The sequence below is a fragment of the Thermobia domestica genome, chromosome 4 (genome assembly GCF_964235325.1).
Source record: "Thermobia domestica chromosome 4, izTheDome1.hap1.1, whole genome shotgun sequence".
In the NCBI taxonomy this organism is placed as follows: Eukaryota; Metazoa; Arthropoda; class Insecta; order Zygentoma; family Lepismatidae; genus Thermobia; species Thermobia domestica.
In genome coordinates, this window is record NC_137457.1 from 182,089,924 (window position 1) to 182,116,705 (window position 26,782).

At 34.4% G+C, this 26,782-nt stretch overlaps 1 protein-coding gene across 1 annotated transcript in view; it reads left to right on the forward strand.

Moving 5' to 3' along the window:
* LOC145682956 (uncharacterized) overlaps nt 1–26,222 on the forward strand; it is a 737,495-nt gene extending 711,273 nt beyond the window's left edge. Inside the window, exon 13 of the mRNA XM_081754317.1 lies at nt 26,194–26,222. Within this exon, the coding sequence (XP_081610443.1) occupies nt 26,194–26,222 (29 nt within the window). The remainder of the gene's footprint in view (nt 1–26,193) is intronic.
* Nucleotides 26,223–26,782: the final 560 nt, after the last annotated feature.

Here is a 26,782-nt window from a genome sequence, read left to right on the forward strand (position 1 = left end):
GACCCAGAAAAATTGAATATTTTTCATAAATGTAACATTGGGAATAATAATGTTGCAAATTAAAAAAAAAAAACTTAATTCCCTCAGCGGAATCGAACCCGCGACCAGAACATAATCAAACTAACTCTTAAGTCAGTACTCTAAGATATCAATTTTCTCTGAGAAGGAAAAAAGTGGTAATGCAGTATATTCAGTAATTACACACTGTTACAATTCTAATGTAATAATTGTGAAACTTTCTGATTTCATTCATGACAAAATAGTAACATATTATAATAGTAACATAATAGTCCAGTCAATTAAACTTAAAATGACAACAAAAAGTCATACGAACATGAAAGACTGTGCAGGAAAAAATGCCCTTTACAGTGGTTCCAACTCTTGACATATTTATTCATTACTCTGTTAGTATCACGAAAACCTTTAAAATATTTCTCGTAGATATACAGAGGTGAAATGTAGCATCCAGGCTTGGTGTAGCGTGAAGTAAACCAGTAAAAAGAAACAGGATGATATTTTCCTCCCCCAAAACCGGTTACATGAGAGTGCATTGGTTATTCAACAAAATACTTGAAATCCTATTAGAGAATTCATAAAATATAAAATATGTAGCTAAGTCTTGAACAATTAATAATAATAATAATAATAATAAAGGAATTACAGAATTAGAAGAGCAATAACGAATACAACACCTTGCAATTAACAAAAGTAATTGTCACGCCCGTATTCGAACTTTCGTTTTTATAGACAAGTTTTTAATTTGCTAATTTACGAAAAAACCTCATACAAAGGTAAAAAATAAAGTAAGCCTATTAGTTACGGAGGATAAAAATAGAACTTTCTTTTTCCACAGATGTTGATGGAATTCAGAGTTTGCAAAACATAATGTCTGCTGGCTTGCCTTATCTCGGATCCCAAGAGTTTCAGATATCCTCTACCTTATTGGCCTATACAGATAGTCTATACAGAGTCATGGATTACATGTAACGGAAGGTGAAGGCAAACTGTTGTTAGCCGTCGTAGCCTAGATTAGCTCTCCGCACTGGCCTAGTTGTGTAGCGACCCTGTCCTCCAGACTTCGAGCAGAACACAGAGGAAGCAGCCAGTTATATATATATATATAATTGACTAATCACCCTGTATTCAACTAAAATGAGCTCCACGGCAAACAAGACTATGGTCCCGCAGTGCCACTAGATGCAAGCTACCTGATTGTCTGAATAGTCCAATCATCAGAGATCAGCGATAATGCACAATACATATAAGTAAATCAATTAAATACCAAACTTTCAACTATTACAATCTTAATTACACGAAAAGCTTGTGCTAAATATACACTCATATGTTAAGTAAATATATATTCAGCGAATACAACAACAACTCATTATATATATATATATATATATATATATATATATATATATATATATATATATAAATATATATATATATTGATCAAACCTCGTATACTTATATTATGTTAAGTTTATACAAATTTCAACTGGAACTCGGAACATTAACTAACAACTCGGTTTAACAATAATTAACTGTAACGAAAATTAAATTCCTATTTCTGTCTTTGCTCCAAGGTAAAATAGTTATCGATTTTCACTAAAGGTCAGGCGAACCCAACAATTATTCAGAAATTTACGGAATAAGTCAAGACAAAATTTCGATACTCAATGTAATTTAAATATTGAACAAGACCTTGGAAGCAGACTGCAACGAGGAAACCACGCAAGAAGCCCCGGCTGACGAGACGAGTTGTCGAAATAGTTGGAGCCCTACTATCCTGGGGCAACGCACACCAAGCAGTCATTAAGACCAGAAATTAAAACTCGAAACTGTACTTGTTAGTACAAAACACAACCAAACCACGAAAACTCCTATAGCTCGTAAAGACCTGTGTGAAAACTTACTTTTTAATACGAACCCTCCAAGACTGTGAAACTCCGGAAAACCCAAAAACAAAGAATACCCTTTAACACAATGGAGAAGCCAAAGACCGGAGGAAGTGAACGAAGGCCAAACAAGAAAAGAAGAGAAGAGAAGAGAAGAGTAAAGGAGCAATACTCCAAAACCAGCAAACAACCCGGAACCCCTTGGCCCAACTAAAGGCTGAGCGGGGAAAGGTAAGAGAATTTTAAAAACACTACGCAAGCTAGTCTACTACGACGCCTTGCGCAACACTACGAAGCCAAACAAAAAATAGGGAGTCCAACCTGGAAAACCCCGAATGCAGCTTCAAAAATCAGATATGAACTTGGTTGAATACGCAAAAGTACCAACCAAGTTCCAAACCAAACAAACAAAATATATTTAAAAAAAACTGAAATTGAAATAAACAGACGAGTCATTGAACACCACATACAACTAGAACAACACTTAAAAGAAAAAGGGGAACTTGCCCTGAAGAAGTGCAAGTCTCGCTTTAGCCCACATGATACAAAAAGAGGCACTCCAGAGAAAAACAAGTAGCTCTGGACCCCCCAAAGGAAATATTCCAACCAAACAACAACAAGAACCAAACCACAAAAGAGCGGAAACAAAAACACCCCACAAAGAAAACGTAGAGGGGAATCGATAGAAGACCTTACGAGTTTCTGAAGAACGTCCCAAAAATAAAACAAAAAAGCTAACACCAAAGGAACAAGGGTCTCTCTCAGGACCACCAAAATTTCAAAACAGAGTTAAACCCACCCAAGCAATACTGAAAAACCACCACCAACAAACCTAACGAAATAACGACGAAAAGAAAAACAGAAAAATAAAGAGAAAGGAAAAGCATTCAGAACCAGAAAACAAACAAAAAATGAAAGGAATAATTAATACGCAATCTCTCAAACAAAACTCCAACCCGCAACCAACTGGAAGTACTGGGAAAAGACTTTCCACTTCTTAACACACGAAACAACTCAGATTGTTCTGAAAAGGATCCCGAGAAACTCACACAGAAACTGAAACATAATTATACCAAATAGCAATAAAAGACACAACAAACACTCCTCAAAGAATACTGACAACTCAGAAAAATAAATTCCACAGACCCCCTATATACCACAGACCAAAATTCTACAACCAAGAATGAAAAGCAAAAAAGAATAGCACTCGCACCAAACCATCACACCTCGAGACATGCTGGTCGAAAAACGAATGCGAGGGAGAAATTCTGTAACCACCAGCCTCATCACTAGACAGGAGAGGGCTGGATAGTCTTATGTATATTATTACATTAAACTTGGTGTCAAAACATTTCTCCTGCGCAAACATACAACCACAGAGGGACCGGGTGTTGGTTGCCCATGAGAACGACTACGTTCACATGGAGTTAACTCAGACAGAAACGGGCCCTAAAAAACCTTTATACGAAAACAGAACTGAAGCCCATCGTGAAAATAATCCTAGGCACAAAACAAAGACTTGAAACAGAAAAATCTGCCTAAAATCATAGGTGTGTGGGGACTCACCATGCAAACAAACCAAACCCGATCAAACTACTTGGATGTAGCAAGATAAAAGACAATGCTCTCTCCTAGAGACAAAAATACATCACAAGCCCACAAACAAACGAGAAACTCTGGGAGAGGACTCAAAAAAAGAAAAAAAGGAAAAATAATAAAGAAAGGAAGGAAAATCAGAAGTAAATAGAAAACGGAAAAATACCAAACGAAGTGATAAACAGAAACCTATCCAACCAAGGAAACTGAAAACACAGAATGAATAAAAAATTAAAGCTAGAACCCAGAAAAAAAAAACAGTCAAACATCCCAACTAGAAACCACAAAAGAGAGAACGAAGCAAACCACACACAGAGAGAAAAAGGCTTTAATGCAGACCGAAAGATCGAACCAAAAGATCAAACAAACAAGAATTAAAAGCAAGTGAAACAACAATTATAACAGAAAACAATACCAAGACACGGAAGACGAAACATAATAAAGAAAACAGAAAGAACAACAACAAAATAACCAAACAACAGAAACAATAACCACACTTATAATGAATCAACCACACGTGTGGCCACATCGGCATAAACCAAACTATTTAACGAATAATAATAATAATAATAATAATAATAATAATAATAATAATAATAATAATAATAATAATAATAATAATATAATAATAATGATAATAATAATAATACCAATAATAACGAGAAACAGAAGGAAAAAGGTAAAGAAAAAAGGACGATATACTGGGGAAAACTAAAGCCTCCCCTGATTTTATATACATCTCACACAAATATATGTATATATAAATCTTTGTACACAAACGCTGGTATAAAGGAGAAACCAAGCTCTCTTGAAGCAAAGGAAAATAATGCTAGGTGTAAATAGAGGAACCGGGCTCTATGTCCCGCCTGCACACTTGTATATAAAGAGTATATTGATCAAACCTCGTATACTTATATTATGTTAAGTTTATTCAAATTTCGACTGGAACTCGGAACATTAACTAACAACTCGGTTTAACAATAATTAACTGTAACGAAAATTAAATACCTATTTCTGTCTTTGCTCCAAGGTAAAATAGTTATCGATTTTCACTAAAGGTCAGGCGAACCCAACAATTATTCAGAAATTTACGGAATAAGCCAAGACAAAATTTCGATACTCAATGTAATTTAAATATTGAACAATGTTTTCCAAATGTGCGACTCGATCCTTTATAAAATCCACACTCTGAAAAATTCCTCATAAAATTCCAAATATTTTAGTTAATCAAATTCAGTTATATTAATTACTAATCTGCTTATTTACGTATACTCTACTAGCAGCGTTCACCCCGCTTCGCTGCGGTCACCCCGGAACGCAATAAACTTTGTTACTTAGATAATTTTTACTTTTTCGCTTTCAAGTGATATGATAAAAACCATAGAAGATTGCAGTAAATGTTAACATTATATCGCCTGTCATTTATGTTAACCCGCCCCGCTTCGCTGCGGTCACCCCGGAACGCAATAAACGTTGTTACTTAGATAATTTTTACTTTTTCGCTTTCAAGTGATATGATAAAAACCATAGTAGATTGCAGTAAATGTTAACATTATATCGCCTGTCATTTATGTTAACCCGCCGAGTGACACGGTCATGCGGGTTGCATATAAATACGTTTATTTTTACCTATGATGAACTAACAAAGGATTTGTACGTTATGGACACTTGAATGGTCAATTATTTCAAGACACTGGTAATTAAAAATTAAAGTGATATGATAAAAACCATCTAGGGTCCAAATCCTAATAACCCCCCAAAAATGAAAGAAATTGGTTCAGCCGTATTAGCGTGATGAGGGAACAAAGGATTTGTACGTTCTCTTTTATATATAAGATGTGTCGCTAGTCTCATCAAGTCCAAAAACAGCTAGATTATTACGTTCCGCTCGACCGGAATTATCATTGTCTGATTAGCAGTATAATTAAGTCATTCTTAATAATCTCAGTCCTTTCATCCCAAAATATCTCTAATTCCCTTACCAATTCTGTTACTGGTGATTCATTAATTAATGTTTACGTTTAGCAATGAAGGCAATGGAATTCAAGAATAACTATTTTCGGCAAGAAATCGAAAACTGAAACCACTGATCCAGAGAAATACAAAAAAAACCAATCCACTCTGATGTCATTGGATCATACAGAAAACATACGTACTCAACTTGCTACAAAACGTTACATGAGAATTTATCTTGGGGTGAGAATTTCTTAAAAATTACTACTTCTCCCAAAATATTGACTCCAATGCAAAATGAAAGATCTCTTTTTATCGTATTAATAATCCTGCCATAGCTTTCTCACGTATGCAAAAATCTACTCTCTTTACCAAAGGTTTAAGAGCCTACTACTCTTATTAACTAAAATCTGACACTTACCAAATTCAAGAGAAAATAATTTCCACTCTGTTACATTCCAAGCAATCTGTATCCAACCACTCTTGTATCATTTGGATGGTAATATGCTCCAGGTCTGGCTACACATTCACACGGCACAAGTTGAAGTGATTTGTTACCATTTCACCAAATTATCGCTGCGAAGAACAATTTATCAATTTACTACTTAGTAGACAGAAAAGAATAAATTAAAATATCATTAATAATGAGTACAAAAGACAGCTTTATCGTGCAATTGGGAATCACGAAATGTCCTTCACTTTACTAATCTCCTCTATTTTTCAAAAGAGTTTTTTTTTTACAAATTCAATAAAAGGTTTGATAAGGTTGAAATAAATGCACTTTTCTTGTTTTACTTTTTCCTTCATTCCAACGCTCCACCATTCAACACAACACTACCACCGAAAGTGTGCTAGCACACGCGTCATACATAGTGGGCAAAAAAAAATGCTCTTCATACCGGTAGATCAGAACGTAGTCATGGTTGCGAGGAACCAACCGACCAAAATATGGTTCCAATGTTGTCAACGGCTATTCTGATCTCATTGCCATACGCTGAATTTCTTTTTCTTCCTTCCTTCTAAACTTTTCAAAAAGTAAATTAACGTCACCTAACCAATTCAACTTACACATGCTTTTAATATTTTTATATTATAGGTTGCTTAGTCATTCATATCCCCTATTCCTTTATCTATTTTTAGTTCTTTCCTTTATTTTTCGTCCTCGACAAATAACTAAACATACTAAAAATCCAGACGAGCTCAAAAAACAGGTATACATGTAGCTGCCTACTACATCCTGCATCAGTGACAGAAAAAAACAACATGTAGGATGTTTTTTATCTACTAAAGACAAACACAATTGTAAAGAATATATGTAATGATCAACAAATATAACAAATCTACCAATATGTAAAACTAGTTAATAGTAATAATAGCTGAATCAGTTAATAGTAATAATAGCGAGAATTCTCAACATCTGCAAATTCAAATTAACTAACTTTATCATTACGACAAATAGTTTGTAAATATGCGCAAATATTCTCCTTTTTATATATCTCTTGACTTTTCATAAATTCTGTTTAAAATACATTAATTACTAAAAGCATTCAAATTATCTAACAATAATGAACAACAATAACACTTAAGAATCTTACCTACCATTACAAAGTTTTTGATTTTTCAAATAATGTTTCGAAAATTCAGGAAATATTTATTTCTCCGTTCGCGATTAATTTTTACCTTCGAAACGTGAGATCAAATATAGGAATCTTAAGTGTATTTCTCATCGGAAAGCAATGCCGTATTCGGGGTGAGAAATTTCCTTATAAGAAAATGAACAAAACATTATAGCTTAAGACATAGCAACGTTGTCTTTTAAAGAAGAATTTACCTGCGAACGAATAAGAACTTCATCTTTAAACTCCATATTTACTTCTCTTCTTTTCATCCTTAGTTGTCTCGTTTTTGCCAGTTTTTTCCATATTCCTCAGAGCAGCACTCCATATATCTAATGTCGTTTTCCTTCCAAAATCGTTCACTGTGATGTTCCATTGGATTTTCAAAAGTGTGTTATTCAAACGCCGATTAAAAGCTTCGATTGAAGACATCTTATGACCAGCGCGTTGACTAATATTAAAGGTATATTGTCAGGGATAAAAATGGCCTAAAATTTCTCTTTTGTGCACAATACGCACGAAGAGAATATTTTAACATTTTAATAAAACGTTCAGCTTCCTTCCCCTCCGTGTTGTGTGGATCCACAAATATGTCTTATTCCCAAGACCAAATAGGAATTTCCGAAAATAATCGCAAAAATACCGATCCATTATCTGCTGATACAGCTTCAGGAAATTGTACCGAATGTTTCAAACATCTTATTGGGAATAACTGCTGAACAAATAGCTCTCAGTTTTTCCAAGACAGCAAAATAACTTGCGTTATTTACGCCAATAAGAATGAACTTGTATTTTCTAGAGATAAACAACGCTCCAGTTATATCAAAGAACCAATGAAAATTGACTCTTTTGCTGAATTCAGATACTAACAGTTTCATTTTTCTTCGATTATCCTCCTTAGAAAGTTGAGATTGAGTACATGATCTGATATATAAATTAACATCTTTCCCCCAACTATTCCAACAAAATTTTTTCGTAAGATTTTTAAATTGTTTTATACGTCCCTGCATGTCCTGCAACGATTCAATCCTCGTGGTAGTACTCAATCAAATCTCTTCGCAAGTTAGCTGGTACAATGATTTTAAATGAATAAATAGCTGATTGATTTAATTTTCATTAAGATTTACTGTTCTAGATATCACCGGAAGACTCTTTCCAATTTCTTTATTATATAACATAGCTGAAGATCTTCCCTTTGAAAAATATCCAATGGCTCCTTTACCGACGGTAATTTCCAGGTATTTGCTAAACCCCTATTAAATTATTGGTATATGTTGCTAAACCCCTATTACCATCTAGAATATTAACCTCGCAAGGATCGTAAACTCTTGTCAAAATGTCAGCTACTAAATTATCACCAGATCTAATATTCTCAATTTTTAAAACTGAATTGAGACAAGTTATGACCAGAGGTTCATGCTTCAGGAAGCGCTAATATTTGCTCAGAATCAATGCCAAAATCTTATTATCGGTAAAAACATCAATGCATACATTAAATATTGACTGTATCTAGAGATTGTCTTGACTAAACTTATTGATAGAATCTCATAAATATGCGGATGTTTATCGGCTTCTGACAATTTTTGTAGTAAAAATAAACAGGGGGAACTCACATTCACTGCTTTACTGGGATACGCACCCAGAATTTCCTTCACCTCTTCAATCCACGTTAATTGCAAACCTCTTATTTAAACACGGAGTTTTCAGAACTACATTTTCGACAAAAGTTTTATTCAACATCTCAAGGGCAGATTCGTGAAGAGAAGACCAAACAAATTTCACGTTGGTTGACCTTAAGGAACTCAACGTGGATGATATCCTTCAATTACGGTGCAAATTTCGCGTAATAACGGAATCTTTCTTATCGCGGGTACTCTACTTGGGTCTATTTCTATTTCATTGGAACTAATATGATAATCTAAGTAATTTACCTTACGATAAAACATTATGCATTTGCAATGAGATATCGTAATATTAAATTGTCCAAACTTATCCAACACATTAACAATAGTTTTTTATGTTCATGTGCTGATTCGGAAGCGATGAGGACATCGTCGAACTACACTTTAACTCCGAAGGGTTCCAAATCTCCTAACACTTTCTGCATTATTCTCGGCAGAAGATTGCTTCGAGTCCTAATAACAACTGGTACTCTTGTATATTAAAAACCTTCCTTGGAAGTCACAATTGTAGTGATGACTCGTGAGTCCTTATTTAAGTAAATTTTGTTGTAACCCTTACGGAGGTTGAACTTACTGTAAAATTGCTTACCAGCCAACCCTGTCAAAACATCCTCCTGCGTTTTTATAGACAAGTTTTTAATTTGCTAATTTATCAAAAAATCCTCATACAAAGAAAAAATAAACTATTAGTTACGGAAGATAAAAATAGAACTTTCTTTTTCCACAGATGTTGATGCAATTCAAAGTTTGCAAACAATAATGTCTACCGGTTTCCCTTATCTCGGATCCCAAGGATTTCAGATATCCTCTATCTTATTGGCCGATACAGATAGGCTATACAGAGTCATGGGTTACATATAACGGAAGGTGAAGTCAAACTGTTGTTGGCCGTAGTAGCCGAGATGAGGTCTCCGCACTGGCCTAGTTGTGTAGCGACCCTGCTCTCCAAAATTCAAGCAGAATACAGAGGAAGCAACCAATTATATATATATATAATTGACTAATCACCTGTATTCAAGTAAAATTAATCCCACTGCAGACGATACTACGAGGGCGCAGAGCAACTAGATTCAAGCTACCTGAATGTCTCAGTAACTCAATCACAGGAGATCATTGATAATTTACAATACATATAGGACAAGCAAATCAATTAAAAAGCAAATTTTTTACTATAACAATTTTTATTACACGAAAACTTTCTGCTAAATATATATTCATACATTACGTAAATATATATTTCAGTCCATGTAACTACAATAACTCAACAATATATATATATATATATATATATATATATATATATATATATGTATATATATATATATATATATATATATATATATATATATATATATATATTGATCAAACCTCGTCTAATTATATAATGTTAAGATTATTCAAATTTCAACCGGAATTCGGAACATTAAATAACAATTCTGTTTAAAAATAACTAAAAATAAGGAAAGTTCAATTTCTATTTCTGTCTTATTTTACAATGTTAAATAGTTATCAACTTTCTAATGATCAGTAAAACCCAATAATTAACTAGAAATTTGCGGAATAACTTAAGTCAAAATTTCAGTCATGAATATAATATAAATATTGAACAATATTAACAAAATTTGCGACTCGATAGTTTCTAAAAACCACACTCTCACAACTTGGTTAAAAAATTCCAAGTATGTTAGTTAATTCAAATTCTGTTAGTTTAACTACTAATCTCTTCATTTTCAAATACTCTGAATTTGAGTAACCAGAATTACAAAATTGGTGGTTAGTAAAATTAACTCCAAAAAATAGCTACATTTTGTTCCGATGGATCAGAATTATCATTCTCTGACTAACAATATACAGAGGGTATTCAGCCTACGTTTGACCGGTTTTGGAAACATCTGGAAGTCACCAGACCTGGCTCGTGGCATTCTGCAGTGTTGTACAGTGGCTTCCTGGGAAAGGAGTAGTTTGTCAGCGCGAACGATATTAACACACAAAACAGGACCATTGTTGTGAGTATCGAGTTAAATTTCTTTCCATGTGTGTGAGTTTCCGCTCTGGGACCAAAATGCCGGCCAAACTAAGCAGGTTTTGGTTAGGCTATGTTGAGCCTCTTTATTACGCCCACTTTTCTGTCATTAGAAAACAGTGCAAGAAGATTGGTTGCAACATCAGTTTAAGTGGAAAAAGAATCATAATTAAAAAGTACAAGGCCTACGAAACTCCACCATTTGGATCACCAAAGATGTTGACTAGGAATCTGGAATGCACCAGGGCCATCTCCGCAATGCAGAGAAAAATTCGCAAAATAGCAATGCAAGAAAATCAGTCAACGGACCTCACACCATCAACTCGAGCTGGAAAATGTCATTAAAGCTCGCGACCATCTTCTCACGGATGCCCACCGAAAGGAACGAACGTGTAACGCCCGGAAGCTGTACGAACGGCGTCTGGCAAAAGAAAGGTGGATGTACGTCGTAGCGCTAGATAAAGCATAGATTTACTTTTCCAACTGCGGCAGACAGAGAGCCATCCTGTACCGAGAGAAAGGCGCCAAGAAATTCAGAAGGTGAGTTCGTGTCTCTAAATAATACTTCCCGAAAGTTTCATGGTCGTTACTGGCTATTGTTACCGAGGTAAACGGAAGATTCGTAACGTGGCGAATAACTGCATAATAAATTCGCAGTATTTTCACGAGCAGATCATGCGGTCGATTTACGAGGATGCGATTCGAAGAATGTACAGAAATGACGCCAATCTGGTTCGCATTCACAAGGACAAGGCTTCATCGCATATCTCATGATCGTCTCTCGCATTCTACAGGGAGATGGATGAGGCAAGTGGTATACAGGTGATACCTTTCAATGAGGTACCTGTTAAATCTCCAGATGCAAGTCCTATGGACTATTGTGGATTTGGATTGCTATATCGGGCTTTGGGAAAACGGCGAGTGAGAACTGTGCAAAGGGAATGGGACAAGATTCCCCTCCCAGGTCTTTAGAGAAGCCTATTACAGTGGAAATTACGTTATCGGGCTATTGTTAGTAATCAAGGAAAACACATCGAGCACTTACGGATCTTGCGACAATGATTCTTCTAAATTTTTAGTTAAGTCGTAATTGGATCATATTTGGACTGAACAACCTTTGTAATTATGTCAATCTTAATAATCTTAATCCTTTGATAGCAAACTTCCACTAATTCTCAGACGAATTAATTAGTATTCTCACTTTTTGAAAGCAAGGTAATGAAATTCGTGAGTAACTGTTTTCGGGAAGAAATTGAAAAACGAAACAAATGATCCATAGAAATACATAAAAACCAACCCACTCTGACGACATTGGATCATTCAGAAATCATACGTACTCAACTTGCTTCAAAATATTGCATCAGAATTGTTCTGGAGGGAGAATTTCTTAAAAATTACTACTTCTCCCAAAATATCGATCGATACAAATGCATAATGAAAGTTCTCTTTTAATCATATTAACAATCCTGCTCAAAGCTATCTCTCATATTCATAAATCTACTCCCTTCACCAAAAGTTTAATGAGCCAACTACTCACACTTACTAGTCTGACACTTACCAAAATTCAAGAGAAAATAATTTCCACTCTGTTACCTTCCAAATAACCAGTATTCCATTACTCTTGTATCATTTGGATGATAATATGCTCCAGGTCTAACTACACATTCATACGGCACAAGTTGAAGCGATTCGCTAACATTTCACTAATCATATTATGGCAATGAAAAATAATTTATCAATTTACGACGTAATAAATGGAGAAGAATTCATCGCAATATTAAAAATCAATACGAAAAGCAGCTTTAACGTGCACTTGGGAATCACGCAACTACCACTCACTTCACTCTTCTCCGAGATTTTTTAAAAAAGTAATTTCTTGCAATTCACCAAGTTATTCGTTAGGTCTAAACCTACTCACTTCTCTTGTTATACTTTCTTACTTCATACAAACGTTTCATCATTCGACGTAACACCACAACCAAGAGAGAGGCAACACCGACGTCGTGCAAAGCAAACAAGTAAGAAGCAACTCACACCTCCGTGAAACAGAACCTAGTAATGACAGCGAAAAACCACGCGGCCAAGACACGGTTCCAATATTGCAGCGGTTATTCCGATGTCATTCCCTTACTATTAATTTCTTTTTCTTTTTTTCTTTTAAACTTTTTTTAACAAAATTATTTTACATTACCTAACCAATTCAACTTATACATGTCTTGAATGTTTTTACAACATTATAGGTTGTTTAGTCATTCATATTGCCATTTAAAAAAATATTTTCTCTATCACCGATCCCAAACTCATTTTTTGGAATTTAAAGAAATTGGGAAATACTGTGTTAATTTTAAAGTTTATTAACCAAGCCTTGTATATGGAGAAACAATCTTGTTGCTTCTTTCATCCGTCTGGTATTTGTGTATTTCTATTAGTAAGCTTAACATCGATTCTACGGCCATATGTGGTAGAGAAACATGGGCTCTGTTCACGTGATGGTAACATGCTTGGCGACTGTTTCTTTCTATCTAATTTTCGGGACCCTTAGTTATTCATCCACGCACTGTTGTACCTGAGCACTGATTGGACGATGACTCTGCTCCTGGAATAAACTAACGATATGTAAGCCATATTTTGCCAAGGGAAAATCCAGTGGTGTTATCGCCGGTGAAGACGCACGGCCCTTGTATGTCGTTGCTGTTTGTCACTTTTGAACGTAAGTTGGGTGTGCTTTAAGTGAATTCGCGCTCTTGTGTTTTTGAAAACTAGCTCCCCTTGTTCGGGTCGAGCATTAAACCCTTCACATATGACTTTTTTCGGAATTTTCTTTTGCAATGCTGTAAAAATATATGCCTATTCCGGCGCTTAGTTAAACTAACAGATATTCACAAAGCACACGAAACCTTTTACCTTCTCTCTTCTATTGACAGCAAGCGGGATACAGCCGCTCAAACATCGAAACGTGTGACACGCGTCAAAATATGGAAGGGAAAAGTGAAAAACAACGCGTCTAGCGCGTCAAAATATGGCAAGGGATTAAAAAACAATTTCGTAACATTATGCTACAGTGTTCAGTTATTAAGTATTCTATCGATAGTGTATTGAAATTCTCAGTTTGATGTAACAAGCTGGATCCAGTTTATTAAATCGTAAGGAGCATTTACGACAGCGTGAACTATGGTTAATTACTACCAGCAGTGGACTCTAGCGGACTCTTGGTATCACTCGACGTGGAACATTCGAGTCTCTCATAACTGCAACGGCCCGGAATTAGTTGATCTTTCGAAGATTATTGTGTGTAAATGGAATCTCAATTGCGCCACACAGCCATCTCAATATAAAAAGGGGGAAATAAACCAAGTTAGAACTTGTTATTAAATTAATCATTTGCACATCTTTCAATTTTACGGTATCTATGTTTTGTTTACCGTATCCCAACTTCGGTTATGACAAGATTATAGATATGGAATAAATCGTGCTTCGCCGTGGCAGAGCTGGGATAGACACATCAAATGAGTGACAGAAAGTACAACGATAACGTTGTATTTACCTGTATAAAATTTTCCTGTGCCAATTTACAAGAAACAGAATTAGAGGCGGATTATGTGAGCAATTTTATATAATAAAAAGAAATATCTCTAAATTATTTTTCGATTGACAATTTTTTATGTAGTTGCTATGGTTACGATGTAAGTGTAATGAATTTGAATTCAGACATCTTGTAATGAAGAATAAGTCATAAGATATACTGGTACGTAAGTTTAATCATTAAAACTAGTACAAAAATGATAATTTGTGTTTGTCTTTGCATTTAAGAAGAACCAGGTAATAATTAAATACTACGTCAAAAGTTATTATAGCCAAATAGTGTGTATAAAAACAGAAATATATTTAAGATAATAACCTTACATTTTTATGGTGCAACGTAACCCGGGACCCTGTACAATCTTGAAGATCAGTAAAGAAAGGTTTTAGGTTTATTTAAAGAAACTTATGAATATTCAGTATATGTGTTTACGTAGTGCAAGAAAGATAGAACGGAAGTTAAATATGGCTAGTGTACAGAATAACGACAGATCTCTGACTGATAGTACAGAAGAAACTATGTTGCAAACTGTAACTATTAATCAAGTTTTGGATATGTTAAAGCAATTAAGTCAACAACTGAAGGAAGTTCAATCTCAACAAACTCAACAAATTAGGGAACTGAAGGAAGAACAAACTCAATAAGTTAGGGAGCTCCAGGAAGATGTTGAGAAAAGGATTAATCAACAAACGCAAAATTTCGAAGCGAAGTTTGAACAAATGGAGCTATGTCACGGGAACAAATGGAAAGTTGTTCAAAGTGAACTTGCTCATATAAACCAGTGCATTATGACCAGATTCCAGAGATATGAGGGAAAATTAGAAGAAATAGGACAAAAGGTCAATGAATTTCAAGGTTCAATAAATGATTTTGAATCCACAGTATGTGTGCATGAGAACCATATTAAGAAGTTACAGGAAGAGGTCAATTTGTTGAAAGAGAAAGGCATCCCTGACGATACAGCACAAGAGGATGGACATAGGAATGAAGTACGTTCTGCATCTTTTAACCGCCAAGCTAATCGTCACCATCGCAGAGTAGTGGAAATCAACACGTCATCAAGCGGTGAAGAGGAAAGTACAGATGCAGGAAGAAGAGTGAGACAGTCATCCCGACGTAATTCCAACTGGCGTACGAAAAACACGCAGGTAAACACATAAGATTTAGTGATGTTAAGTCACTTACTAGATTTAGTGGCGTACCTGACGATATCCCTGCTAGATCGTTTCTTGAAAAATTTGAAGACGAGTGTGAGATGATAGGTATAGACGAGTCCCAATACCTAAAGTGCTGCCACATTTATTGCTACCGCCTTTTTTAACTTGGTTTAAAGCTATCAGGAGCAATTTGTATACATATTCTGATTTTAAAAATGCTCGCTTGTCAAATTATGAGAGTGATTTCATGATTGCAAAGAGAGACGCCATTTTAAGAACCAAATTTTACAGTCCAAAACTTCATGGAAGTATTACTGAGTTTGTGGTATCAACGTACAATGAGCTAAGATCTCTAAATCCTACTTATCCTGAATCCCGTATTATATCATCCATCAGAAATTTGCTGCCATACAGGGTACAACAATTGTTAATGTCTGCACAGTGTATTAACTTCAATCAATTGATCACGCTTGTTCAAAATTATGAAAGTCAGTCAGTAATTCATAATAATAATAATAGAATTCCGGATAGAGGTCAGGTTAGTTCTAGACGTAATCCAATTCAGTATGCTTCTGTTAGTAATATTAATGTGCAACCTGAGAATAATTCCAATGTAACTGGTTTTAGTAATAGAAGGGATAACTATAATAGTATCGATAATCAAACACAATCTAGTTGCAGAAATAGAACTAGAAACTTTAGAAATTGCAACAGAAATTCCAACAGAATTAACAATTATCGCAGATTTTCACAAAATCGATTTGCAGATGGCAGGAATTTTGTAAATAGGAATCCAAATAATGTAACTGTGCCTAATCGTCATGGAAATACTATAGATTGTGGGATACAATGTGACTTAAATGAAGGTATAAGGCAACATAATTTAAACTAATGTGTGCTGATGTCTAAGGGGTTAAAACCATGTCAGCATTGAGTATTTCCAATCAACTTTCGGACTATGAAACTAATTTAAAACTTTTAAACACATATGTCATTTATCAATACATACCAGTCGCGAACTGTTTTTCGAATTTGGATGATGATATAGAAATAAATCGAGGTACTACAGACAAATATTTTGTCTTTTTAAAAACATTCTGTACAGCAAGAATTAATATAACAGTTAATGCGATTCCTATTCATGCTTTAATTGATACAAGAGCTATCGTGTCACTTTTATCATATACTTTTTGGCGTGAAATTACTTAAGATTACTCAAACCCAAGATTACAGAAAATAGATAATTTATTATTGGTTGATTATACCGGCAAGCATAAAAAGAAAGTATTAGGCAAGACTCAGGTAGAAACCGGCATTCAAAATTTTAAGACTATAATCCCTCTATGAGTTATTAATGAATTGAACGAAAACATATTAATTGGATTAGATCTTCTGACATAGCTGCGTACAGTATTGGACTTTGAAAACAACTTTTACCATACAAACATTAGATGATGCCATAATCCAGAAATTAATCCCGGCTACAGATAACATTGCCTCTCAGTGTTTACCTTTTGAAAATAATGTTTTAAACATTAAATGTAATGATTTGAAAGAAAATCATTCTAGTAATATGGTAAGAGAACCGTCAATGGTGGAAGATGACAATTCTTTACGTAAATGTGTAAATGAAATTTTAAATTCCTTAATGCTTATTGATAAGGAAATAGCTCCATCATTCAAAGATATAATTTTTAAACATAAAAGGGTATTTTCAGATAAACCAGGCTGTTTTAAAGATTTTGTTTATACAATCGAAGTGGATACCAAAAATCCTATTGTGACAAAACCGTACATTATTCCTTATTGTTATCGAGAAAATATACGTAAACAAAATAGTCGAAATGCTAGCTCAAGAGATAATACGGCCTTGACAGAGTGTTCATCTTAATCCATTACAAGTAGTGCCTAAAAAGGACGGAAAACTTCTGAGAATCGTAATGGACCTTAGAAAACTAAATTCGCATATTAAGTTGCAACAGGTGCGATATCCTCCTGTAGATGAGATCCTTGGTATTTTACAAGGTAACACCATATTTGGAAACTTGGACTTAGTTATGGCGTACAATCAAGTTTCGCTAGATGAAAACTCTAAACCATATACTGCCTTTTTATTTGAAGGCCAGCTATACGAATACAATCGTGTCGCATTTGGAATAATTAACGGTAGTGCTGCATTAGCTTCTTGTATAAATAAAGTGCTAAAGCAAGACTTACGCAGTAACGTAGTATACTATGCAGATGATATTTTGATTATAGGAAAAACTTCAAAAGACTATTTGAAAAATCTTGATATAGTTCTTGAATAATATTACTGTTGCTACGTTCTAATTTGAATTAGTATCAATTGAAATACGATAATATAGACTCTAGTAAAGACAGTAAAAAGAATCACGTAATATTTCTTCAATTAATATTGAGACCAGAAGTGTAGTAGATCTACCATTTAGTGTTTTAGCAGAGTGATCAGAATGGAAATAGAATATATTCTAATGACACTTAATCGATTAAAAAATATAAAATCTGAGATTACATTCTATTCTTTATAGTGATCAACCTTAAAACCGGAACTGGTTTATTTCTATCATTGCAAGTAGGTGGATCACATCCACTAACGAACTTCTCCGAGAGAATTATATAGCTGTTGATTGCAGGAAACAATATTACAAATATATTTTGTTGAACAGTTGTCGAGCGGTGTAACGGTCGTACAAAGCCAGAGGTGTTTACTCTCACGAGGATGGTCCTCTCGAGGGCATCCTCACCCTCAAGTTCTCTCGCCAATAATGACGCGAGGGCGATGACAAGCTTGGACAGCGAGGGTGAGGGCCAACTGTCACTGTCAGGGCGAGAGCTAGGACAAATTCCCAACACGAAGGCGAGAACGATGGTCTACTCTCTTTGAAGGTGAGGGCGAGGGCCAATTCCCTGTGAGAATGATGGTGAGTGAGGTCGGAGTAAAATGAACACTTATGGTACTAACATTACAATATTATATATATCCCACTTGCGTGATCCTAATAAAAATCAAATGAAATACTTAAGACCTGACTCGTCTATGGCGATCTTTAGAATAATATTTGGGTTGTCACGTTTTGGAAGGATTAATATCAATTGAAATAAGATTATAAAAATAAGGAAATTGAAAGGTAACCAAAAACATTTCGACCTGTTTCATCTATGTAAGACAAGTAAACAATAAACCTGAAAATTAGTCATTTCTGCTTGTGTGTGACGTAAAAAAATAATTGGCGTCTTTTAGCGGAGGTTCCTGAATCACGGCCTGTTCTGCCACACTTAATACATTTACTCAGAGTCGAACAGATTTAAGAAAGGCGATGAGTCACCAACATAAGTAAAATCCTCTCATCAGTTTCCTTCACTGTTTCCCTTCCAGGAAAAAAGAAAGAAAGAAACAATGAATCCCACCACATTTTCTAATTTATATAAAATTTCACCGTTATTCGATTTCTTCTTTTTTAGCAATTGTTAAACGAATTACCAGAATGCATTGAGAGCAGTAGCGTAATTAAGAACGCATGCCCCCCACCAACCAAGAAAATGTCAAAAGGGCTCTTCCTATTTCTACGTTCATGGCACACTTAAAATTTATACAGTAGTAGAGCTATTTTTCCATCTAGTCAGACACTACTTGCTAATATACAAAAGTTGCACATTATTATTATTATTATTATTATTATTATTATTATTATTATTATTATTATTATTATTATTATTCGTAGTAGTAGTAGTAGTAGTAGTAGTAGTAGTAGTAGTAGTATTAGTATTATTAAGCAATTACATGGGACTAAGAAGTTTCTTAAAAGAAATAATTTCTAGGAATTAGGAATTGGATTTCTGTGCTGTCGGCACATAAGACCATGTTAGACCGTCACGTATGAACGATAAGGACCCTCAGCGTGCACACTATACGATGAAAGAGAAGGAAGAAAGGATTGGGAAAGGAAGGAAGCAGCCTGGGACCATTATAATAGGTACCTCCATCCCGGCATTTGAATGGTATGAATGAGGGAAACCCAAGAAAGACTTCACTCGAGATGACAGGTCTGAAAAAGCTGTTACACTCTTTCGGCCGAGAGTTCCCACCAGGAGTCGAACCTGGGACCGCTCGCTTCAAAGGCAAGAGCAGAAATAATTTCTTCCTAACGTTCACATTACAACTAACATGAAAACTCGTCAAGACTTGTGGGACTTGGTCAAATATTTCTAAACCGGCGTATTTTTTTTTCGGAGAGTAATTCGCTGACTACTTTCTCAATATCAATGTGGCGCCATTCTTCGCTTTCAGTGCTCAGCATTTTCAAAGGGCTCAGCCAGTGCACTAACTTTTGGAGGGAATAGGGAAACTGCCCTCCCAATTAAGCTTCCAGTTGTTTGATAGGATCCATTTGAGTTAAAACTTTGTTGCTTTGTATGATGTGATATGAACAGGAACTTATAAATGAAACTTGCAATAGGTTTACCACATAACAGAAAAAATGAAACGAATATGTGTTCTGAGCCTCATTCAGTAAAATGTGTTCTATTAGAACCCCAGACAAAATATATATTTAGTAAGGCTTTCAACTGGGTGAAATATTGTCTCATTTATTTAACTTGTGAAGCACCGTACTATTTTCAAAAGCATTGCCAATAATTTAAGGTATTTCTGCTGCCCCTCTATCTGAACGAAATACATTCCTCTATGATGAAACATGTATGTAATCTGGGTCTTACTTTAGTAAACCATCAACTTGCCCCCCAATAAGTATCGAACACGTTTAGTAAGGATTTCACTTGAAATGCCATCATTATTCTAGGGGGCCTCAACTTGACATATTTTAGGAGGTCTAATTAATTTTTGGTCTTCGAAGAAAAAGTCCAAGTTACGGGGCTGAGCTCAATTTCGACCTTGTTCTACGAATATAAAGTTTGATGGCTTTTAGACGTGGACCTACTGATTAACGTAGAATCCGAACCACATGAGCTCCCGCCGGGAATTGAACCTTGGTCTCCCGCGCCACGGGCGCGTACGCTAACCGCTTAGCCACGGAGGAACTCTGCAAAGTGTTTTAACATCCAAACATTATGAAGTTATACTCCGAAACTTAAATACCCCCCTTCACCGAGAGCCTGTTCGTTACGCCACTGATTGAGAATACAGATTCTTTATTCATAGAAAGGAAACTTAATGACTACATTTACAGATGACGTTAGAACCATCCAAAATGCAAACCAAATTATTTATAAAATCATCCTTTTATTAAGATATTTCCAAAACGTATAACGTGGAACGTAAATGTATTAACTCTGTAATTACGAAACTATGACTACACTTGAACAATAATGACATATTCCTAATCAGAAAGGTATACAAATTATGTGTCTAATGAAACGCCTGACACGACTTACCTGTAGCTCTGCAATGAAATATTCGTGGCCTCCTAATTACTATTTTAGCTCCTTTCTTAGGTGGGATAACACCTTCTGGTAGTAGAAATGGAAGCTAATGTAGTGCGCAATTTATTGCTACAGAGAGAAAATATGACTAAGTCAGTATATAATAATGTTTGGAATTAGCAGATATTGCTGTTGTCTATCAAAATATTTTTTGAAGTACAATGTAAATCAGACTAAATTATTCAAAACTACTTCCATGAGTTGAAATATTGTTTAACTTAAAGTGTACTGCTTTCTACAGCCCTAGATAATTGTTATATTCCTTAGGATAATGATGGGGAAACATTTTGGGCCGCAGGCCAAAGAAAAACGAAAAAACTATAGGCGGGCCAATATAATTTATAAAAAAGAACAACAATCATTGTATTACTCTTGTAAATCCAAGCTCTATTAATACTATTAAGGGAATGTGATAAATTGTATTGTGAATGAATTTCTAAACATTTCTCATAATTTGGCTGTAAGTATAATCCTCTCATTCTCAGAAGTGAAGTTATATTCGTCAGGTAATGAATCACGTCGTGGACTGAGTGGAAACGTTTAAGGAGCTACATCTAATCCGCGGGCCAGCTTTGCCCATCACTGTCTTAAGACGTGAAGTAATAAGCCAAAGATGTGAAATTTTGCGTTGATGTACGTTTATTTAAAAGGTATTACGTGTTTCAAAATACTGACTCTTATTTTTACTTCTCAAAGTAATACATATAAAAGCTACCATTTGCTGCGATTGAATTATAACAAGAAAACATCGTTTGTGAAAAGACACTATAAAAAGATAATGTAAAGAAAAAAACAAATGGGTGCTTTGCCAGAAGTAGGGTTGTGTTGATGACAAATTAACTCTTGTGTGGATATTTATACATGCAACCTGAAGTATGATAAATATACACGAAAACTTGATCTTACTCACCATGAACTTTCTCTAGCGAAACCTTAAAGAAAATTATCACTGGCAAACAGATGACTTTGAAAACACTGATAAATTGAAAGTGCTGATTCTCAAGGAGGTAACCAATTTTTGGTAGCTCTTTTCCATCTTGCAATACATTATGTTATGTTTTTCCCACTGGTCTAGTAGCTAGCATGCACGCATTTGGTGTAAACGTTCCCGGCTTCGATTCCCGGTGGGAGAGCGTTGAAAGAGTGGTTCAGTAGTTTCCACTTTGCTTTTTTGCATCACTGCAGTATCGTAGGAGCCGAACCTAAGATAAGTAAGGAAGATAACACAAGGTTTTACGCATTGTTGATGTGCAACAATCAAATTATTAATGTGGATCTGTTTAAATATACTAGTGGGATATTTCATGACAGTTGAGAATGCCTTCTCCTGTGTATGTAATAGAGCATGTTCAAATATATTTATTCCACTGTTTCACCATATAAATGTTGGACATCCTTTACTGTAAGAAATTAATTCAGCATACTCTTGTTCATTCCAATCCTTTCATATATTCAAAGCTTTTGATCTACGGGGATATATAATCCCGTGGGATTTCCAATGAAGAAATATTGAGACTTATCGCGATGTATTTTTAAAGAAGAACATAATAATGTGCTACTAGGTGTTTGGCCTGATTGTATTGCAGACTGGCTCTATGACGTCATAATTTCAAGATGACCGCTAGAATAGATACTATTATCCTTTTCCCTCTGTACCTCGCTTATCATTAATTCTATGCAAAATTTGTAAATAAAATTTTTTGTTCAGAATAAGGAAAGCAAGAGAAAAGTTCATTGTAGTTTTTGATATCTCTTACCGTTTCAGAGATATAGCCATAGTTTTAAGTTTTCTCAGTAGTTTTTCATTCATATCGAAAAACCCTTTCAGCTAAGGCAGCAGGCGGAGTTGGATCCCGTAATTTGTACACAAGAAAGTATGTTATTGATAAAACCGCTGTACTGACGATTTGCTTGATTTAAGGCCATTAGAGCAGATAGATATTCATGGTAAATAATTCATGAAAATAGAAGAATAAGTAATAATAATAAAAAACTATAAAAGAAACTGAGAAGTAATTGCGCGCTGAATGTTCTTGTGTTTCTGAAAATACGATACGTTAGAGCAATGTAATAACTAATTCAAAAAAAAAAAAAATAACTTCCAAAGTGAAATACTAAATTCTGTAATAAATTTTCACCCACGTGATACTCGTAATATCCAAGTACTAAATACGTTCACAATAATAATTTATTATACTCTACTATGCTTGAATCAAGAAAATTAGCGATGTTACCATTTCCGAAACATTTTTCCTAGTAAGGATTAACTTTGCTTAGGTAGTATACTTAACATTCAGGTAAGGTATATTATCTGTAAATAGCATAAACTCTATAGAATAGGTTAAGGCAAGTAGATTTTATCGGAAGTGTTTTAAACAAGTAAGAGCATTCTTAAACTTTAGTAGGCGTACAACTTAGCCATTATAACATAACAACTATCCAAAATGTAAAAGAAATGCCTACGTGTAACAAACTCAGTAAACACAAATGAACACACTGCTTTCCACTGTAAAGAGCAATTACAGAAACACACACAAAATCTACTAATGTGCCTGTAATACTTTTAATATGATGAATCTGATGAATCTCGAAAATTCACAATTGCACTTATTATAATATGTTTCGCTATCCGTTTAGACTTTGTTTCCCACTTTTTCACAAGAATTTATATACCACAAAATCTTCAGGACATGTGATTCAAATTATATTTACACACATAGATTCAGCATCTAAGGATACATACCATAGTTATCTAATAAGAAGCCACATTTTGTATGATAGTGAGAAAATTGTTTGTGTTCACTATCAATTTTGTTGTTTGTAAAAATATTTTTCTCATGCTATATACTTTTCAATTATCTCACCAAATCACAAATTATTGCATATCTTATTTTGAAACGACAAAATACAGCTCTATGATTGTGATAACGGGAAAGAATTATCTTAGAAAATAAATTAAAACCAGAAGTGTTTTGCGGGATTGTGGTAAAATCATATATTATTATATGATATATATATATATCCTTTTAGCTTTTAATATATTACATTGTGTCTTGTATCAATAAAATATAATGTGTTACTTTAGACATAAAAACCCATTTGCATCACAGGTTCTGTCAGCAAGTTATGAATCAACCTTGGTAATGTTTTTTGTTTTCTTGATATATTTTCCATTTCGAAAGCATTCAATTATATTTTATGCTCATGTAATTAACATTAAGCACCCAGCCGAAGAAATGACCTCTCCCTCTTCTACTTTAGGAGTCAGATTTTGCAAACACGTTATTTCCTTTACTTTCAGCGATTTGCATTGATTCTTATTATCATAATTTTATTATTTGTGTATTATTTAACTCGGCAGCTAATGAGCCCGACTCCATCTCCCAATATTCAAGTTGATCACCAGTAAAGCTTGATACAGGTAGAATCTTAACAACCATTCTTAGAGCCTATGACTATATGGTTAACAGGTTGTCTTGATCATGCGAGTCCCAATTACCAATCAGAGCGAATTACATGTATGCTTTGCGTGTGTTAGTTCGTATCTTTTGAAAGCCGGGCGGATTGTCGGCTTTAAATGCAATAACTTATGCCACAGTTATTAATCAACCAGGTCACTTTTTTCAATACGTATGTGTGTTTGCGTGTGTCCATGTATGTGTAGGTCTACATTGAAACTGAATTTCATTGTAAAAAAAAGACTAACGCATCTCCCCATTTTTTCATACCCTGATAATCTTAAAATATAAGAATGAACGTTGGTTAACATTGAGACTTATCCAAATGGACCACAGGGATCAGCATATCATATGAATTGGAGAATTAGAGAGACTATGCAATGAATTCTAACAAATTAGAAGTGATGTCACGTGCTAGTTATGAAGTATAAAATGTTTTTTACTAAAGAGATGTTTATTATTTGCTATCCAGCTGCTTTGTGAAGAACATGACTACTGACTGAAGAAGGTAAAATTTCAAAGGTACATACACTGATTTTAAGTGTAACTTCGCCTTCAATTGCTTAAAGACGATTATATGTGTTGCAATTGCATCAAACATTCAAACTAAATTATAGCATGTTCTTAGTGATTCACATTTAAAAATCTTCAAATGAGCCACAAGGGTGCGTGCATGTTACTAAATAAGCATTGAATAGAATAAATTGGTGGTCTGTAGATTATGAAATGTGTAAGAGCGAACTCACGTTAAAAGGCAAAAAAGTTAAAACAAAAAATCAACCTTTGGAAATAATTCACTGATATAATCGAATGACTTTCACATCCATTCACAGAATAAACAAACGAAAGTTACCGGACATTAATATATTTAAAAAGTAAAAAGTTGCACGTTCACAGAACCATAAACAACCAGAAATAATCATGTGGTCAAAAATCTAATTTTAAAGTATACTAGGTCGACTTTGTCCTATTCCAACTCATAAAATGGAACTGTAAGTTCTTATTCTCAACACGAGAAAACAATACTTGAATCTGTTTAGTATTATAGACACCAAAATTTAGTATAGAACCATAAGACAATATAATCAAATCTAATAGTCATATGATTCGCTCGCTCAATCTAACAAATGAAATACTTAGGACAACATGAATAAATATCTAGTCCTCTATACCCTACTGTATGATAATAAACACATATGATAGACAATCAATAACAAAAAATACGTCGACATTCAAAATATTGGACAATTATTTTCTCATCCAAGGAGAAGAACTATGATTCTTAGTATTTCTGAAGTCCACATTTATTACTTTTACCAACTTCAAAATTGTACTGAAGATGCAGTTTTATAACGTACAAGGTTTACAAATGAGCCCTTCCGAGATATTGGGGGAAGATAGCGTGTAATATTCGGAATCAAAGTCAACAATACATCATGTTACCCATAGTATTTACAGCAGTCTCATGGCTTCAAAATTACCTCTGATTTGTGTAGTGTAAATCCATATGCATCTATCCATAGTAAATCTACAAAGTTTTGTTATTAGTTTGTGACCATACTAGATTCATGTTAAAATTCCTTTGGATGCCAAAATGTTCATCTCATTTTTACCACCCGATATATATATATCTATTTATCTATCAATCTACACACACACACACACACACACACACACACACATATATATATATATATATATATATATATATATATATCCATGTCAAAGTTTAACAATTTAACTCATGCATACCTTTTCCCTGTACAGATATTCCAGAGATTACCAAAGGTAAGTGAAATGCATCTTTCATAAACGAAGGTCTCTGATTGTATGAAGCATAAAATGTAAGATGTAATAATTAACAATCTAATTAACATATATAAAATATTATATATATTTTTAAAAGATTAACATACGTATTAATAGTGTAGGATGTCAAATACTTTCACAAGCAGAGTTGGGCGTTTTTGGTCCACTTTCACATGATAAAAGAGTAAAGTTACTGGCACAAGTTTAAAAATGTTTTACTGTCATTTATAAGAAAATTATCAATCGTTTTACACTAATTTGTTTAAATCTCGAATACATTGCTCGCAAAACGTAGCTAAAAGAGGGCGCCGAACGGGCAAGAAGAAAGGAATATTGTAAATGGGTAATAGACATCGCGCCTAAAAAGTATAGACGTTTTGTTATTAGTCTGTGACCACACTAGGTTCATGCTAATAACATCAGTGTTCTTGTCGGTTTCCAAAAAACAAAAAAAAATAATAAAAAATAAAAAATAAAAATTGAGTTGTTAAAAATTTTCTTGCTCGCTCGGCTTGTAACACAAGAGTTTCAATCACACTCACAACAA